Source organism: Lycorma delicatula, chromosome 10 (genome assembly GCF_047948215.1).
Source record: "Lycorma delicatula isolate Av1 chromosome 10, ASM4794821v1, whole genome shotgun sequence".
Lineage (NCBI taxonomy): Eukaryota > Metazoa > Arthropoda > Insecta > Hemiptera > Fulgoridae > Lycorma > Lycorma delicatula.
Genome location: NC_134464.1, coordinates 4,161,787 through 4,183,483, shown reverse-complemented (window position 1 = coordinate 4,183,483; position 21,697 = coordinate 4,161,787). Strand labels below are relative to the sequence as shown.

At 28.5% G+C, this 21,697-nt stretch overlaps 1 protein-coding gene across 8 annotated transcripts in view; it reads right to left on the bottom strand.

The window, feature by feature from the left end:
- Klc (kinesin light chain) overlaps positions 1-21,697 on the bottom strand; it is a 394,284-nt gene that overhangs the window by 113,060 nt on the left and 259,527 nt on the right. For all 8 annotated transcript variants that reach the window (XM_075377626.1, XM_075377622.1, XM_075377629.1 and 5 more), the window contains 3 exons: positions 14,622-14,687; positions 6,981-7,139; positions 1,310-1,403 (listed from right to left, as the gene is read on the bottom strand). In XM_075377626.1, the coding sequence (XP_075233741.1) occupies positions 1,310-1,403; positions 6,981-7,139; positions 14,622-14,687 (319 nt within the window). The remainder of the gene's footprint in view (positions 1-1,309; positions 1,404-6,980; positions 7,140-14,621; positions 14,688-21,697) is intronic.

Below are 21,697 nucleotides of genomic sequence, written 5' to 3'. Positions count from 1 at the left end.
TGGCAGACAAATTTTAATAGAAAAGTTACTGATATTTTCCAAAATATATAAGCAAAAATTTCTATAAGAGGAAGTAAGTAATATTAATGTATTTACTTTGTATAAATTGTATGTTAAAATCAAATCTTGAAAGTAAGTAGTAAATGTGTGATGGTGAACCCTAGTAACAAGTTTATACATCAATCTACACAACCGACAACTCTGCACAAGACTAATTTCAACTCATCACAAATTTTTCTGAAAATACTATCTAACAAACATGCTCAATTCGATTTTTCAACAACTAATCATATCTTATCACATTACTAGTCGAGAGTGAATTATCTCTCTTATCTTCCCCGAGCACCAAATTTTATCAATTATATTTATCTTTCAGGTACATTTCAAAGTATATCATATTCTGTTAAGTTTTGATTATGTAACACTAATACATTGCAGTAACAAAAGTTTATCTTAGAGATATTTACTTTAAACACTATCACCTACTACAACCATTTAGAGTAAAGGTTAACAAAAAAAAATACCAGTTTTAATGCCAAATAATTTTCTAACAGGTTCTAATTTTCATGTATCAAAACAAGATTGTATAATTTACATTAAAATACAATCAAATGGATGGGCGATGGAGTAATCTACCAATTCAGACCAGTATATTCTTATCTCTGTCTTTCTCAAGTTGCGTGAATTGACAGTATCTCAGTTCCTTTACAAATATATATGAGCATCTACTATTCTTATATGTATTTTCACAGTTAACCCTTTGATCAGTGAGTTAGTTATTCTGTGATAATTGTGCCCCCAATAGTGAATTTTTTGATTTTTTAAAAAATCAAAAATGATTTTTTATTAAGTGGTTGTATGAAAAAATAAGATTTTAAACAATTTTTTTAAATAACCCGTTTAATTAACCAAATTTTTTAGATAATTTTGATGTGCGTTCTGAATGTGTCACTGCTTCTCAGGCACATCATATGATGTGTATACTGATCAAAGGGTTAAATATGCATTTTTAAACTTCGACCCCCTCTGGAGAGGTTTCAATTGAAACTTCCTGAAAGATATACCCCCTTAATTTTTCAAGGAAAATCCAAATCAAAACTCAAAACACAAAGAGCAAATAGTTTGGATTCACCTGAATCGTATCAGTAGATTATTCGGCATTAATAATAAAAAATAATTAACATAAAAACTGTAATACAAAATTATTTTAAAAACAATATAGAAATTTAATACAACATTCTTTTATATTAATCATTAATTCCTAACCAGCAGTCTTACTAATAAAAAAAAAATACACAAGATTCCTTACTATTTCTCTCCTCTGCATCATCATCTGGAAAGAGATCGACAACAGGATCATCTTTTGGTTTATCCTGTTTAGATTCTGATGAGGAATCATCACCCTGTTAAAAAAACAATCCAATGTAGAAAGTTAAAAGTACAGCTTTTTGCAACTTATCTTTATCATTATTTTTTTGTGTTTTTTTTTACGTGTTACTGGTTCTAAAAAAAAAATTACAAAAAGTTACATTTTTGTAATTAACCAAATTATTATCAATTCTAATCTAATTTCTACATCTATTCAAAGACAATCATAAAAAATCTTAGTAAACGCAAGTTTTTTATTTCTATCAAAGAAAAATAAATTCTGAAAAACATGATGAATTTAGATGAGGGCATCATGAACAGCTGGCTGTAAATGACTATCATTTCCTTCATTTCCTGCTCATTTAAAAAAAAAAAGGGAATGCTGAAAGCTTTTTATAGCCATTCCTTAGTCAAGATAATGTAAATCTTTTTCAAATTTTTTTAGTATTGATGATAGATAGGTCAACTGTTTATACATTGGAAGTTCATGAACACTGATAACAAATTTAACAACTTGTTTGACTTTCAAAGTCCGAGAAAAAATTTTGAATCTGCATTTACAAGCAGCATGTTTCATAGATTCCAGTGCTATTAGTTGTATAGCAAATTAGTAATAACTTACAAACTAGTTAATTGGTCCAATATTTATATTCTGAACAGACATATAAAAATTCTTAAAAATACAATTATCACAAATTAAAGAAAACTACAATTTTATTGCTATTTGTAACATAGTACATAGTAACATGGTAGCTAATAACCTACTGATGTCAAACAAAACAGTCAAAAGGCTTAAAAAACACCGTAAAATAATCAACAACATGAATGTGGTGTTGTATAATTTAATTTTTGAAAAAATTCAATACAAGCTCATGTATTATGCCATTAGATAATTATAAGATATGAAATCAATCAGTCTGGCAACAGTTAAATTATATCTCATTATTATTAATAAGATTATAGGAATTTCCCATATTATTGTAATAAACAAATCTATAGTAATAAAACATAGAAAATAACCCTTTGAATAAAAAACAAGGTCCTATTTTAATTCAATGTTTGATTTTTTTTTTATAGCCAAATATGAATACCGATGTTCATACAATTTTCTATGAATTACTATTAGGCTACCGAACTTATGACTACATCAACAACTTCTGATTTATAACAGTAGCTGCTATTTCTCTCAAGTAGGGGGTAGTAGAAAGATGGAGTGGAGGGGAAGTTTTTATTCTTATCTTTCCAACATCTTTCACACAAATCCATAATCTGCACCCTCCACATGATGCATCTGGATAACCATAAATACTGCAAAATTTTTACGCCCAACTAAATTGAAATCAAACATCACAAATTCATAATCACCGATCTCTTACGTCACCATAAACTTACTAACTCAGTTAGAATTGTAATCAAGTTATTGGAACCAAACTCATCCTTTAGATTGACAGTCTACCAATAAGAAAAGGTCTTTAAATAATTTCTCCACTGGCTATGACCTTCAGAGATCAAAGTGAAGATACCCTAACCACAGTTCAATCTACTCTAAATCCATAACTGAAAAACTCCAAGTAACTGACAGAAGAGTCGTGAAAACCATTCTAAACAATAAAGTCCAAGAAAAATAGTCTGTAATTCCCGACAAGAATCTCTATACGATGCCGGAATCAATCATCTATACCACGAAAAAACAAAGACTAGTATAAAAATATATTATAGATGCCAGAGACCAGACCTGATGAAACAAATTTTCAATAAAAATCAAAAATTACAAGCGAACAACAGTTACAATCAGTTTACGGAGATCGAAAAAGATATAGAAAAACTTAAGATTGTGGAAGAAATGTCTCTAGGAAGGGAAAACAAAAGAATCCTAAAGTAAAAATCCATCTGACTCTTAAAAAAAGAAATTTACAACATAATTATACAGAAGAAATAAGGACTGCCAAGTCTCTACACATGGAAAAACTGTATGGAAAAATATTGGGAGTAAAGAATCAAGATGGCTCATTCTCAAACTTGTTCTTCAAGGATTTGGAAATAACAGATCGACTAATATGCTTCTCAGTGGGTGTAACAATACTAACAATAATAATAATATAGAATTTGTATAAACAATGTTACAAATATCTGGACCTCAGATATATGTAAAAACTATTTCAATATAATTTTGGTTTATAATAACTTCGAACAATTAGCTGATTGCTAATAATTGCTGATGCAATATTTAAGCTGCTGCTCATGAGGGTTTTCATGAGGTAGGATTTTCAAATATCTTATTACATAGATGTCCCGTTTGAAATGCGCTATTTTTATTTAACTATATCTCCCAAAATATTACACATACCAACATGAAACAAAAATTAAATTAAAGCCTGTTTTATTAAAAATTATAACAAAAAATCACATTACATCACTCCACAAGTGCTCATCAGTTACACGAAGAATATGCAGCTGAGAGGCAGTTTCTAGCCGTGTTTGTTGAAGGCATTTCTGATGTAATGGTTGAAATGGCATTCCAAATGCTCTCAAGCAGCTTCTGGATGTTACCTTCTTTTGTTATATACACTCTGCCTTTGACATAACCCCAGAAGAATAAGAAGTACAAAGGGGTTAAATCTGGTGATCTGGGTGGCCAGGAAACTGGCCCGCCTCTTCCAATTCATCTACCAGGAATGTTGACATGTTGGAGCAGTTTGTGTTTCCACAAATTGAGCACAGGTATCCTAATACCCTCTTCCAGCAAGGTGGATCATGTGCATTTTTACACAAGTTCCATCATTTAATTTAATTTATATTAATTAAAAACAATAATTAGTAAAAAAATAAATAAATCATTGCGATCGATATATATGAGAATCCTTGGCAGAGCAAACAACTTTATAAAATTTTTTCTTACAGTTTTCGTCGTAAAAACAAGAGAAATATTAAATGACTTAAAAAAATCTTTAATGCAATATAAAAAAAGCAAGTTGAAAAAGAACCGTACCTAATTCAATGAATAAAGTCAAAATGGAAACTTAAAAACATTAATTGGAAATCCCTGATTGAACCAGATAAAGAGAGTTTTTTGTCATCTTCAAGCGCTTAATAAAATCAAAACTCATTAAATTTAAAACCAAGAACATTCTTGACTGATCCTTATAATCCCAGATTGTAAAAGTAATTATAAAAAATATGCAAGCAGTAAGAAAATTTCAGTGACTTAATTTAATAAATTAAACAAATACCATACATCATTAGAATAAAATATGTCAAGTATTGTTATATGGTAATTATGAAACGGACTGCTGATCTATGTAAGGTTAAGACTGAAAAATAACATTGAAATGCCGTAATTGTAAAAATCATAAAAAATTTAACGTAAATAAATTCCAATAAAAATGACTTTCCAATGATATTTTATATCTGGTATGAATTTTCATTAATATATTAATAAAAATCTGCCAATGTTTGATAAAAATGTTGTAATATATCAAATATTTATTTTTTTAGATGTTTGTATATTTTAATTTTCTCCTGTTTTTCTGGATAAAGATGAAAGAGATTTTTTTTATGATGACAAGTATGTATTATAAAAAAAAATCTGATGCGGACAACACATGACTTTCCTTGTAAGCCTATTAAATTACATTTACACATTTTTTTTAAGTACATTAAATTTTATTTTATTAAAACTTCTGATATTTTTTCACAAATTTTTTTTTATTATTGAATTATTTTTCATCATAAATTTTTTTTTACAATGAGAGGTTAATATTTATTAATAAATCAATATATTTAAATTAAAAAAAAAAGTTAAAAAAAGAAGATGAAGTCTGATTCGAACCGATATGCCTCTCCAAGATTCAAATATTTCATTAATTAAAATGTTATTTGGCTATAACTCTGGAACCGATGAAAATAAGTACCGCTTATAATATGACGTTGAAAAGCTCTGAATGAGGGCTTATTACTGCAGTCCAAACACCATGTTTTTTTTTGGAATTTGGGCTTTTTTGGACAGTTTTGGTTCAGTCGATTGCAGTCAAAAGGGGAGGTGGTGCACAACTAGAAGTTACAACAGTCCTAAATCCAAACTATACATCCTACAGCTAATGTTTTTTGAGTTATGCAAGATACATACATTCGTCATGCTGAAACTAGTAAAAATGGATATTTCCAGTGAAATCTGAAAAAATCAAAATTTTCGTGAACACAATACTTCCTGTACTTCGTACAAGGAAGTAAAACAAAAATATACTGGACATCAATGGACATATTGAAATTTTCTATTAAACAAAAATTAAATTAGATGAACTATTAAAAATCAATATGGCAAAATATCCAATTATTTTAACAGTAAAACAAATGCCTCTTCTGAGATCCATTCGAAACTATCAAAAAATTAATCGGTAAATTACTTCCACTGATAAATATAACATCATAAAATTAGATATGCAAATTTAACTTTTTTTTTTCATATCTAAAAATACATCAGGTATAACCACAAACACAGACACACACACACATACCCATCCTCAAATCTGCATATTAAGTTTAATATCTAAGAATAAATCTGTAGAGGACACTTTTTAATCATTAATAAATTATTACTGATAATATCTTTATATATAGCACTAGCTCCCTAATTTTTTAATAATTATTAAAGAAATCAATCGCAAAAGATTACAATCTAAACTATCTCAATTGTTTTGTTATTATTGAAAAAACTAACTCATTAAATACCATTTTATGAGAATATTCTCTTCTCAACACAGGCTCAGAGAAATTATTTCAAATAATGTTACACAATACATCATCTTACGCAGTAAAAAAATGGGAAAAAGATAGATAAATTTATAAACAGCTAATATAATTGATGTCTAGAAGTTCAGTAATTAACGATAACAACCCTGAAAAGAATGAAATAACCACGTTTTAGTAAGCGACTAAAATTTACAATAGAAATACAGAGTTTATTAATCATTGTACTCTCAAAAATGAAATTCTTCTAATTTCTTTTTCTGCTCATGAAATATCATGACCTGAAAAATGTAGAATTTCATACAATACAAGCTTAAAAATATATATATTAGAGAAATTTTATTTCTTTACATATTTTCTGAAAGGTTAGAATTTATTACCGGTAAATTGCTAATTCACAAATGGTAAATGGATTGTTCTGGGATGTGGATTCATTATACGCAAACATTAGATTTAGAAAAAGGTAATTAATGTCACAGAAGATATTAAACATTAGTATAGATATCATTAATAAAGGCATAAGTTCAATTAATATATATTAGGATATATGTAATAAAAGTTGAACAATTGTTGTAATTTAGATAGCAAAATTAAAATGATTCTTACACAAAAAGTACTCTCCCCGACAATTCATCATCGGATTTTTAAGAAGGTTATTAAATGACACAACTACCAAAGCTTTTATGTCATTTTAAATAAATAAATTTCACGATTCATGAAATTCAAATCTGCTAGTATCAAACATTCTTAACGGTTTTTGACCAGAGTTCAGCTACAAATGGCAATGAAATACATATAATAGAAAAATTTCGTACATTATTATTAATAGCAGCATAATATCAACAGATAAGAAAAAATTCAATTACCGTAATATCTTGGTCATATTTTCGTACAGAAGCAAGGAATTCAACATGTTTCTTTTCTTCTTCCAACTGTGCCACAGCTTGTTCTGACGCTTGTAACTTTTGCTGTGTATTGGCCAATTCATCACGCAACCATGCATTCTCTTGGCACAACCTACGCACCTGTAACAAAGAAAAAAACTTCACGTATAAAAATTTTTTAAATAAGTTACTAACCGCAATTAAATTTTAATTTGAATTTAACGTATCATCCTTTTCTAATTAAACCTTTTTCAAATAATTCATCATTTGGTGAATAAAAAAACATCGGCTTCAGAATGAGGCCAAAGCATCGTTATATAGAAATAATTGAAAATCCAGTATTTTGATTATTTTCCAAGTGAACTGCAGACAGTAAGCCTAAAGATATTATTGTTTATTGGGACTGATCGCTATTTTCAGTGGTTTACGGTAGCTTACAGAAGCCGATGTTAATATTAATGTTGATAATGATCTATTGTCGAGTACCTTAATAGGCTTGGGATTCGAGCAGTCGATTGACAGACCTACATGGGTACAGGGGTGTGCACAGCTAATTTTAATGTAGATTCTTCTAAACCAGCTATGTTTATTAGAAAAAAGCACGGATTATAAGAGGCTTTCCATCATGATTGTAGCGTTGAATGAATTTATGTTTATGAAATGTCTATGAGGATGCTACATTTGATTTATTTTATAAAAAAAATTAACCGCATTATTATGGACTCCAGTTACGAGTGCTAAAAAGTTAAAGTCTTGATTGAATTTAAGTCTTATTGAGCTTACAAAGAGATAGATAAATAATACAGGCTTCACAAATATAAACTCTATAAAAAAATAAAATTTTGATAAATAAGGGGAAGAGTAAATTATTCAAATTTATTTAATTACAATGAGAAAGGAAGATCTACACACTGACAGGCGGCAAAATTACACTAACAAACCGATCCAAAGGAATACTTTAAAAGGGGGCCAAAAAATAATTTTGATGCCATTTAATAAAACCTATGAAAACAAGATGCGCTTATGAAAAAAAAAAAAAAAATTAGTTCAGATTTCCACATTTCACATATTTTTCAAAAGCATAAATACATTATCTCTAGAACTATTTATTATCTAGCCACAATCATTTTTGTTGCTTTATTATTTATTTCTGCATCTGCAAAATTTTTTCAACAAAATTATTAAAACTCCTTGTGACTGTCAACAATTTTAAACTACTATATGAAACTTTCATCCTGTAAGCTCAACTATGCAACACAAACACACACACACACACACACACACACACACACACCAACAATCCTAAATAAATATTCTTAATGGATTATAACAATTAAGACAAAGACATGACGACTGTAATCACAACTATCAGGCTTTGATTACAGCTATCAGCTTATGCATACAAAATGAATACATTTCATCAACATTTAGTGTCTGACTGTTTAATGGCCTTTGCCACCTGTCGTTTTGTTGTTCTTTCCACACCATCACAGGCGTTTTTCCCACGGGATGATCCAAAGAAATACCATTTGGCTTCAAGGTCAAAGTCTGTTTTGCGACTGCACAAATTAGCATTCACAAATTTTAACGACTTCTTTTGGCATCATATCATACACTACACTCTTCAATCGCATAGATTCCTATGGAACATTCTTCTTCCATTGTTTTATGTGAAATTACTTGAAAATATTGTAAAAATTTAACAGATTTTAAAATCTGAAAATATAATATTATTACGTAAAACTTATTTATTTAATAAACATTTCCAAACACAGGATGAAATTTGAGACGCTTGGTAAAGATGAGAACGGGTCACTGACTAATGTCAGTCTGACCAATCTGTAACTGCAAAGCTAAATGATGCAACAAGCATAAATAAGCATGTTGCAACATGAATTTTCCTGACGACTGGAAATGACTTCAAACACCTGTTATAACATGAATGCTGCAGTTGAATGGTTCAAACAAATCTTCTACTTCAACTATAGTAATAAGTATAAAAATATTGAAGTGCAAAGAAGACAAGAAACCTTATTGGAGCACTTATTTAGCTAGTCAAAATGGTATCACTTTTAACAGGTTTTTCATGATTTTTGAGAGTCTATAACTTTTTTATTAATACAATACACAAGAAAATTTTTTATTTGCCATAAACATCCACAAAAACACTAAGTTGTGCAAATTTGAGATTTTTATTACTAGCCCCATCACAGTCATTTGAAGCCAAAAGTTTGAATTTTTTAAAAAGATTAATTTTAAAAAATTCATAAAAATTTAAGGGTAAGTATATATCACCATTAATATTATTTACGGTAAAACTACTAACATATACCTACATATAAAAAAAATTCACTGTTTTTCATGTTCAACTTTATTAGCAATTTTCTCACAAAAAGACTTCTTTTTAGATAGGTAAATAAACCATTAGAGAAAATATGAATAAATTGCTTTGTTTCATCCTTCCAGGACCAATAGTTTTTAAGTTATGATTTTTTCTGTAAACCTTTACAATCACAAAAATAGGTATGTGCACCATAATAAAAATGGCCACCACAGGTAAACTGCTTAAATAAAAAATTAAAAAAAAAGAAGTTTTAAGGTCCTGAGACATGTAGGAAACAAGCGGGTAAGTTTTAATTTTTTTTGAATTGGTCAAGCAACCACCCTTGGGGACCACTTCAAATGGATTGACCCAATATGAAATACTGATCCAAATCCAGAATTTCAGAAAAACTTAAACATAATTGGATATTTATTTTTCATTTCCATTACAAAATAAATAAAACACGTTTAATTTAATTTTTTTGAAAATAAATTGTGGCTTTTTTAACTATGATGAGTATAATAATAATTATCAAGCGATAAAAAAATAAAATATATCACACCTTACTTTCATACAGTAGCAAAATGTTAAAAAATAATACAGCATACAGTTATGTAGGAGTCATCATTACAAGTGAGTAAGAAAACACAAGTAATTCCTTTGGGCTTCTTAAGGAAATTAATAAATGAAGTGGATTCCCACTGCAGAGTTCCCTTGGCAGAGTCAAAACACTATTCCTATCGACATACCAAGCCCACCAAAACGAAAGAGTATTCAGCTTTACAATGACAATATCACTCTTTTACTACACATAACTCTTAAGAGAAATCAAAACTCAATAATGGTAGTACTTTTAAGAATTTTACATGGGGCACACCAAATAAGGATAGTGCAGACAGCAGATGTTCTCCATCGAAAAGCAATGAATTATTAGATTGCCTCTAGTTAGTAGAGAAAAATTACAATTATCAAATTTTTAATAAACAAAAAAAAACTGATAACATGAAATAACTCATCGATTTCATTTAATTAAACATAATTTCAAATTTTAAAATAGTAAACAATTTTAATCCAACCATTCATGTTTTAAATCACCGAGTCACTAAAAATACAAATTCATATTAAAACTTGTAATCAAATCAGTAAAAATAAAAATAACTAGTAAGTATAGTGAAAATAAAAAAAGAAAAGTAAACACTATAAATTGGTCAATGTGTGCTATACAGCTGTCATGCTGTAATGCATGCTGTCATGCTATAAAACCACTGGCTTATGTGACATTTAAAACTGAATATTTGTTACCTAACAGGGGACTTAAAATGTAAATATATGAATGCAAAATGGGTCAACTGAGTTTAAAATGCTCTCAGAATCAACAAATAGATTATATGTTATTTTCAACCTGAAACAATAAATCATAAACTAGCAGTGGAAACAGTAGACGGTCATCATTTCTGTACTTGAATTACTTATTTCTGCAGAAGCTGCTATAAACAAAATTTAAAACAAATGTATAGATATAATTCAATAATAAAAAAGGTCCACAAAAATACAATAAAATGCTTTGCAACAGTTGAAATCACTCGGCACAGGAGAAATGACCTTACCAATATCAAAACTACAGTTTTTGTTAAATTCAGTGTAAATATAACGCTACAAAACCGACAAAAGATTATTCTCAAGAAGAATACAATTTCTATTTCACACTACATGCAGACCGATGAAAAAAAATTAATTTAAAATGCTAACAAAATTAAAAATAATATTCATTGCTGTGTTTTACAAAGCAAAATACATGTAAAAAAAATTAGACACAATTCTCTGCTACAATTAAGAACTTAAAAAAAATAAATAAATACTAAGCTGAGAATGTTTTCTATCTCTGGCTACTTAAGGCTTTGTTCTTGACAGACTACTACTTAAAAGGCCAATTAAATGAAACTAAGTATGTAAATTTTCAAATAAAAATTATGCAGACAAATTATTCTGTATTCAAGAAGTAAAATACTGAAATATGGGACCACGGTCAGTCATCATATCTCCCCAACCCATTGACCAATAATACCCAAAATTATGTGCCATAAAAGAAACCTGTTTAGAAGTCATCATACAAAATTTCATAGAAATTGGTTAATCCAGTGGTAAGATATCAAACAAAACCAAACAATAACTTAAAAAAGAAGCAAAACAATTAAAGGTTTATTATTTCCCCATCCGTGAATGAAATCGTCTTAACGCATAACTAAAATGACATGATTGTATTGGCTAAAGAATGTAAGAGTGCAACTTGACTAGAAAAACAACAAAAAAGAGGAAAGGGTTCTTAGCCCCATCCCTTTATTAAGATTTGAAGACCAAACACTAATTTAGCTACATAAGGGACATTATAAATTAGGTGAAATAATTTACCTATCCTTGAGGTAAAATTTTGAGATATAGAACCTGTAAGCTACTTTCCTACACCCTTGACGACCGAATGTCCCGTACATAGAAATCATTTTGCCAAATTTTATCAAAATCAGGTGATCCAAGACAGATATTTCAACCAAAAACAAGCCAAAATACATACACATATGTACATCTTTCCAAAATCTTTTAATACTTTGTTAAAGGGGACCGTGAAATGTGGAGATTTGCAAAAACCCAGACATGCATAATTTGACTCTATTAGTAAATTTTCCAATATATATTATTATTTTCCAATATATCTGTTTAGTAGCATACCAAACAGTTGGACAATTGCAGTATAACCAAGAAAGTAAAAATTGATAGTACAAAATTAATTTTCTATAAAGTCAAGCGGCAATTATCAAGTCAAGAGTCAGTTGGGAATTAAAAATCCTTAACTCTATTGTTTTGGTGCATAAAAAGTCGAATATTAGATTATTAAAGAGTAAAACTGTAGTATACAGCTAAAATCCTTTGTGCAAACATATTAAATACGTTTAATACTTTTTAAAAAATTAAATGCTATAAACCTTACAAGAAATCAAATTTTTTTCATCAGGGAACCTTAACTAATTCAGATTTCTCAAATCAATACAACCCACATCATTATTATTCAGGTTATTACTGCCCAAAACATAAAGGAAAACCATGCTTTCTTCACTATAACCGATGGGATGTTAAAATAACATTTAAATTACATTAATATGTTTTCTGGTACAAATTCAACCAACATTCCTTTTAAAATTGATAACATATTATTCAAATCTTCTCAAAAAAGGAGAAAATTGTTTGTTTTTTTTTAAATTCAAAATTCAGAAAAATAATATTTAATTAATTAATTTTTTATTTAATTAATCTTTGTCATTTTAATGAGAAAAAGTAAAAAAAAACCCAAAAAATATACTGAGTTTTATCTACTAAAGCATTCAACTGAATAATTTATGGAAGGATAATTTGCTCATAATTAAATTTTCTATATATTAAAACTCACTAATATCTTGACCAAGTTAATGGTCATCAAAGCAGATTCATATTCGAGTGCATTTATAATATTAAAGTGATTTTAATATGATATTAGAGATAACAACAGGGCTATAAAAAATGTATAGCAGTACTTAATAGATTGTCGGAAATCCTAGTGAAAAAACCACGAATGTTTTAAAAAAAATAACTAATGAAGTTCTTTTAAGGAAAAGATGGCTTAGACAAGATGCGAACACCAATATACTTATCTCATTTGCAGAAATGATTGTACACAATAGAGTTTTACATTAAAAGAATGTTTATAATAACATTTTTATTAATAATAATTAATAATTTTTATTAATTTTAATAATAAAACCATTAATGAAATTAATATATTTAAGCTATTATAATAAATAATATGTTAATATGATATTAGATCTAAAACTAAAAATGCATTAAAACAGTCGCATAAAATACATGTAAATATTTTTAAAGAGTCTTGAGGCATCGAATAGACAGCTTTAAACCAAGCAATTAGTTTGATCTCTCCAAAGAGCTGACAAACTTTTGCTAGAATTTAATTATTATATTTGTTACTGCAGCTATATCAAAGGTCAATAAAAATTCCATATCCTGTAATTATAACATACATGCATCATTATCTCAAATCTAAGATTAAAAACATCAATACAACATAAGAAAAGGACACATAAGAAAAGTGTAAAACTGAATAATACATTTCAACTGTTAAAGAATCATCAGTAAAATTAAATAAATACACGATAAATTAATAAGACTAAGAAATAAATAATATTAGATGAAAAATAAATTATAATTATATAGTCTTTATATTCTTATTATTTTCATGCGTCTAATTTTGAAAATAAGTATAATTATAAATTTTTCTTATAATTTATAAACACTTTTAGAACAGGAGTAAAAAATACATTGTTTTATGAAAAAAGTACAAATTTAGCTTACAGGACTGACATTTGATGGCCTTTTAAAGAATTATTACTTTTTTCTGAAAGTTTTCAATAAGAAAATTAAACAATTATCCATCTCTTAAATTCTGTTCATAGACGGAAGTCTATTTAACGAGCGATAAGATTTATCATCCTACTTCCATCTATCTTGAGATAACATATTTTATTTAATGTCTTATATGAATTGTCCATTATATTGTGGTGGTGAAATATTAGTAGTTTTATGTTTTAGGTATATTTACATTTTATATTTAGATGGCTTAAAACAACAACAGTCGCTTGTATTTTTCACTTTTATTCTATTAAAGGTACTAGGATGATATTAATGTAGTAGGTGATCTACCGCTGTAGTTAGTTAGTTCTAATTTAACATATGCTCGCTTCATCGCTAGCGAGGGTAGGTTAAGTTTGATTACATCATATTTATAATTTTATTTATTTATTTTAATACAGTGTTTCAGTGGTGCCGTCTAAGCACTAACTACAGTGGTAGATTGCCTACTACATTAATACCGCTAATAACAACAAAGTGTTTTTGTAGGAACATTTCATTAACAGTTATTATTTTTTCTTTTATGTAATTTTTTATTCATTAAGTCTTTAATTTTTTATTTATTTTTAGTCTTTAAAATTGTTTGCTCTCTATTTCTATTTATTTATTTTTCATAAAATTTTTACAATTATCGGAAGAACTTCACCGGGAAGTTATTTTATACATTTACAGAGAGACATGTACATCTTTTAAAGTATGAGTAAAATTAAAAAACAAGGTGGAAATACCAGACTGCATTAAACGTAACCAAATATAGAATACTTATGAAAGATTAGTAAGAAACTAATATAGTTGGTAAATATCAACATAGGTTTTTTTCATGCAACAAAGAACATCAGTGACAATACCTGTGTTCTAAGTTTCTGTTTTTCTGCTTCAACAATCTGAAGATGTGATGCAAGGGCCATCATAACCTGTTAACACAGAATTTGAAAATATAATTCAAAATTATTTCACAAAAATTACATATTTTAAAAAACTAAATTCATTACAATAAAATGATTTAGTTTCTCAAGTTTATACACAGCTTCATTTGGTTACAATCAACCTATTTTTTTTAAGTACACTATTCAATTATTAAACTCACAATAAGTTAAAACTAAAGGAGAATTATTTTCCACTTGCAAATTATACTTCCAAAATTATAAAATAATAATTTACATTCGTAATGAATTTACACACAACTTTCAAGTATTCTTTTTGTTCAAGGTAAGCCTTTCTGTTTAATTAAATTCTTATGAAATAGGTAAATTAGCAACAACGGGGTTCTAATCAAAATAAAATTTCTCAGTACAAACGATGACAACCGTAGCAGGGAAAAGGGAAATTGTTGGGAAACATTACTATAAAGCTTAAATCACCTGAATGCGTCTAGGTCAAACCCTATAACTATACTTGAACCGTAATCAGCATCACAGAATAACTGTAATATTTTCTCGTAGATGATTACCTAACATTCACCTGAATGATAATTATTTAAGGGAATAATAAGCATCATAATCAAACAACTTGACCTGATACAACAACCGTTCCTAAGAATGGTACGACCATTTACAAGAACAAGAAGCAACATATTAATGTTGATATCTAGGTTATTAGTTTATCATTCCTTCTATGAGCTAAATGTATGACTCACACCAGCAAGCCAATCAACTATTTACCAGGCCTAAAGCAGTACACTTAATAATATTCTCACATGAAAGGAATTCTGAATTACTACCCCTCTTGCACCTCAGCTGTTTCACATGCATTACAGCTAAAAAATTTAGGTAGGCGATGAAAAATAAACTAATTTACCACTTTCATGAAACAATGCCTTACATACATGCATTCTCCACTTAGTATGACAGTGTGTGTGCATGCGCGTATCTGGGTGCGCTAAAGCTAAGTATGGAACTTCTACAATCACCACCAACAAGAATATATACAAAATAAACAAAAATCATGACACAGTAATCGAGATATGATTGACGCTGATCATATAACTTAATGTTAAAAAAATGTTCAAAGTCTGGAAACGCTTTGTTTTCAAGTTATGGCTAGTGAAAGAGTTTGCCCGGATTTCAGCTCTTCTAATAATAAGAATTCAAGCTACAATTTTTGGGATCCAAATTAAGGAGTTATGTTGATGGTTTCTTATGAAATTTGAGCTGAGAAATAGAATAAAATATGTCCCAGAACTGTAACTACAGTAGGTTTTTAAGATATCAAATGTAAACCGTGAAATCTGGTGTCGAAAAACAAGTTTTTTTTAAGTTTGTAGTACAATAGTTTTGTTAAATGACTAATAAATGCGGAAGATTTAGTAACAAAACTTGAAAAGAAGTTAATACAGAAGTTAATGAAAAGAAATACAGTCAATAAAAGGTAATAAAAAACGTTTAAAAACGGTTTTTTATTGAAGCAAAATAAGACAGAAAATCGTATTCTTTCTGTACCTAATAAACACTATTCTTAAAATAGCAAAACAAAAAAATAAAATACATGAAATGATAAATAGTAACAGAATAACAAACCTCAGTTACAGTAATTATTTGAAATTCCTTCCTCCACAATGTACACACAGCACTCAGGATTGTTTTGTATAATTCAAGCTTTCATAGCATTTCATATTTTATTGAGTAACTCTTCTTTAGTATTACTTTATGTTAGTATACTGTTGTTTTCATATGGCCCCAAATGAAGTATAATCTAAGTGACTGGGTCCACCACGTCCAATCCAGTTGAAGAAATTAGTAGTATTTCATGTGAAGTTTTCATTGAAAAGAAACAGTTCCAGAATTTTGTCATAAATAATTCCACACCAAGCATTAATGTGAAATTAAGTTGAAAACTAGTTTCCGAAGTACCATTTGGATTGTCTTCGCACCATAAATGGCTACTTCTAGAATTAAAGGCACAGTTTCTTGTAAAAGTGGCTTCGTCAATAAATAAAATTGAACTATCTTATCAGCGTTGTCTAGCAGCCAATGACAGGTTTAACTACTGGGGGTAATCTGTTGGCCACAAATTTTGAACCTTTTGCATGCAAAAGTATAGATTTTCTTTAAGTAGAATGCAACACCTTTGTTTTTTGACAAACCAGTGCGACATGAAACTTGCCTTGTACTATTGCCTGAGCTACGCTGAATATGCTGAATCACACGATGATTTACTTGGCATTCAACAGAAAATGAATGCATTGGAAATGACCCTTTCATTTGTAAATGCTGATACACTGAAGAAAACGTTTTCGTATTTGGAATGCGCCTTCCAGGAAATCTGTCCTGATATTCACATTGAGCAGCTTAAGAATTTCCGTTACAAAATCCATAAACAAAAATTATATTGGCATATTCCTTGTTAGAAAACTGAAATGGCATTTTTACACTACGATAAGATAGCACTACACTTCCTTTATCTGTATGATAATTTATGACAACAGATTCAAACGAAGTACACAATTTTCATTGTCGACTAGCTGTTAGTATTGCCAACCTATACAATAAAGTTTTTTTCTAAAGTAATATACATTTCAATTTAGTTTTTTTACATAATTATTTCATTTTACCTTGTAACTTGTTAAACACATGCAGCTAAAATAATGTTATGTAAATCTTTTATTTCTTTCAAAATTAATTTCGGTAATTAGTGTTTTTGTTTTTAAAAATAATGTTTATTAGGTATGGAAAAAATAATACGATTTTCTGTCTATTTTTGCTTCAATAAAAAACAGATTTTTAAAAGTTTTTATTTACGCTTTATTGTCTGTATTTACATTAATTTTCTCAAATTAAATTCCATATAAATTTCTTACTAAATCTACAGTCCTACAACCTTTAAAAGAACTTGTTTTAAAGGTTGTAGGCATGACCTTTGAAACAAGGTCCTGTTTTACATGACCTTGTTTTAAAGGTCATGTTCATGAGTAGAACATGACCTGAGAGTTTCTCAGTTTCTTTCTGGGACAACCTGTATATCTTGAACATTCTAATATATTCAAAATCTTAATGATATAATCATTACTTTCTATTGTTAGCACTTTATTTGATATTAAGAACAGCTAAAACCAAAGATTTACCCACAATTAGTAGGCCAGTGAACAATACAAACAGTTATTTACTGCTATGAAATCAATATGCTTATTTTGGTAACAGAAAAGCTTATCTAATAGCCGAATTACTTGATAACACATTAGTGTATATTAATAATTTATTAAAACAGTAATAAAAAAATTATAATAAATAATAAAACATAAAATTAACTAATATAGATAATAAATATAAACTGATGTCGCAACTCAAGTGGAGTTGCTGCAACTCATGATGTAGTCATCGTAATTTTCTACTTAATGACCAATGATAACCTTTCTTAGAATGAACATGTTGATTTAATTAGCAATAAAATAACCACAAATATCTTAACTTTAGAATGAATATCTATGCTTGGACGGTGACAAAATTAAACCTATGAATTATGAATAAGATTAACAGTAAACAAGTTTTTGAAGATAAAGATAAAGCAATAAATGATTTAAATTAATACTTTAAAATTAATTTACATTTAATTAGAACTTGCTTGATGAATTATGATGACACAGTAATGAACATGTCACAAGTAGGTTTATGAAAGAGAATAAAACTACATTATTCAGAACTTAAGAAAGATTACACTAAAGCAGCGATTCCAAAACTGTGCAACAATATTTTCCAGTGCCCTGGGGTGCCGGAAAATAAAAAAGCTTCATAATTAATTGAACCAAGACATTTATAACTATGAATTTAATGTCAATAAAGTAAAAAAATAATGAAGATACATGAGTTTTATTTATTTTTATCTCTTTCTTACAAATAGTCATATGTTTACTTAGAGTAGGGCACCATGGAAAAATTTTAATTGATAAAGGGCACTGTGACTCCAAAGAGTTTGGAAACCACAGCACTAAAGATAGAGTTCACTGATAAATTATGATCTCATACTAGTGTGATAATAAACATTTTTACAAAAAGGTAAAACCAATCTTTTGAGAAATTTTTTTCTCTACTTGAAAATAAATAAGTAGTTATAGATTTAGGTTTTAAATGGAGTTAAAACCACCCCTAGATTCAGCATTAAGTCACCAGAGGAAGAGGTTTAAAAAAATTCTTGAGCAACTTTTACAGAAGTTTGACTGAACCTTTCGTGTGTGAAATAAAATATGATAACTGCTTTGCGATTTCTGCAACTTAGTTGCATTTCAAAACAAAGTACAAGGTGTGTTAATAAAATAACAAGAATTTTTTAATTCTGCACGCTATCTTTTCAAACGAGTGTCTTTTTTTCATGCAATCCCAGCACTGACTGAAATTAACAATACATTGTTATTTTTTTATCGGGTGTTATTTTTATAGATATTTTTTGCCAGAAAATAGATGTGTAGTTCAAATTTGGCAGCCGAGTAATTAGAACATTATTTCATTAAGAATAGCAATTATTTTGTTTGAAAAAGGTGGAATAAAGGATTTAAAATAAATTTTGCATTAAAAATGGAATAAGTGCAGTAAAGCAATGAAGATGCTGAAGGTTTTTGGCAAGGATTATGTCGACACTGAGAGTATGAGCAGTATAAAAGGTTTTAAGAAGGCCATGAAGACAACAAGAAGGTTGTCACAACCACCACCAATGAACATATTAATAAAATAAAAGGCACAATCATCAATAATTAAATATCACCTTTACAGAAGTCACTGAAGAAGTGGGAGAAAAACAATTGTGATTAAAATTTTAGGTATGAAACAAGTAGCATCAAAATTTATTCCAAAACTGTTGAATTTTAGGCAAACGAGTAACATCTTAAAACAACTGTTAGTTGACATCAAAGATATAAGAATTACTTAAAGGTGTCATATAACAGGTGAGAAAACATGTGTGGTGTACGGTTGTGTTATTGAAATAAAAGTGCCGCCATCATTCCAATAGTAGCTCTTGAAGAACCAAGACTGAAAAGAGCGTGCAAGTTTGATCAAATGTTAAGGCTCTTTTTACAGTTTCTTTTGATTACAATATCATCCATTATAAATCCTTACCACAAACATATACAGTCAACAAACAGTATTACTTAGCAGTTCCGTGTATGTGATGCAATCTGAAGAAAATAATTACAAATATAGACAAACAATTCTTGGATTTTGCATCATAATAATGCATGCTCCTTGCTCATACTTCATTTTTAACTGATTACCATACTGATGTCACTGCCTCCATACTCTCCAAACGTGGTACTCTGCCACTTATTCCTATTTTCACTCATCAACAGAAGCTTAAAGAAAAAAAATTGCTATGCGAACTTACACCAAAAAATTCCTTCCACAAATGTTTTAAGGATAGGGAGAAACACTGCTATTGTAAGTGTTATTCACCAGCGCAGGACTAATCAGAACAAACCAATGTTAATATAAAAGAATACTTAAATTCTTTGTTAATAAAAATTAATATTCTTGTTATTTCTTTCACACTTCGTATTTCACCTAATTTTTTTAAAATTTAGACTCTAAGGATGTATTTTTACAAAATATTTCAATAAAAAAAAATTAAACAGAGTTTTTCATTACAATGAGAAATGGCATCTCACCTTCCTCTTGGCAAAAGTATTTAGAATTTATTAGTTAAGGAGGCAGCATTTTATAAGACAATTCAAGAATTCATTTTAGATAACAATATTCATAGAAGATTCTTTAATTACAAATGAGTTCCTCTCTTTTTCCATCTAGAAAAAACAAAGTAAAACCTAATTTAACTTATTTTGATAAATATTTCGGGAAGACAAATAATTACGGCAATTTGAAACACTATTTTTTATTTTAGGAAGTAACATTTTTTGGAATTTTGATAAGGGTTCTTTTACCGCGATCAAAAATAAAATATAAAAATAGGAGCTTCAAATACTATTATGTAGTGTTCACAAATACAGACAACAAAAAACATTTAATGTACAGTCTGAATACAGCACACAGCAAAGAAAAAACTAATTAAAAATTTACCTCGCATTTCCAGATTTTGGTATGCGGTAGATGAAAGGTAACAGTATCAGATGTAACACATGCTTGCTTGTCATATTTTCTTATGAATTACAAACAAGACAAAAGGATTTAAATACACACACATATATGTATGCAACAATTTAATATCACAGCACGGCTCAACCAAGATTACAGCAAATTTAATACAAACTTCAAGCAACAAACCAAAACCTTCAAGCTTATATATTACACGAAGAGAGATAGGAATTAGAGAATCAACATTTTGCATATATGCTATTCATTGCATATATTATTAATTAACACCAACCTCGGTAAAAAACAACACACACACACACAAACACAACAGAAATTCTAAAATTTAATCTAAATGTTCACAATTATAATTTTATAACATTCCCCATAAAATTAGATTAATTTTCCATATTCGGGATCATTAACCTTTGTTTTATAACTCATCTTAACAATGATATCAACAGCTAAGTCCATTCATGAGTTATACAAGATATTTTAAGACCGTAAAAAAAAATCATTTTCTATTGAGTTACACCACTTTATTCTTATCAATGTAATATAAATTTATTATCTAAAAAACCGAAGAACAAATAAAATAAAAATAAGTATTGGTAACAGCAATACTATTTCTTTATATCACTATCAAGTATTGAAAACAGAAGATCAGACATTAATAAAATAAAACAAATAAAAAATGCACTCTAGAAAACAGGAAATGATCTGATAACACTGATGTAATATCACATTCTCACTCTTGGCCTACTTACATTTGTGTGTGTGTGTGCTCGCATGTGGAAACATGCGAACACACCACATGGAAATGTCTTCAAATTAAAAATTCCATAAATTTAAATTCAACATAACTTATTAAGTATTATGTTGAACAATCGGTTAATTTCATTAAACACCAGTAA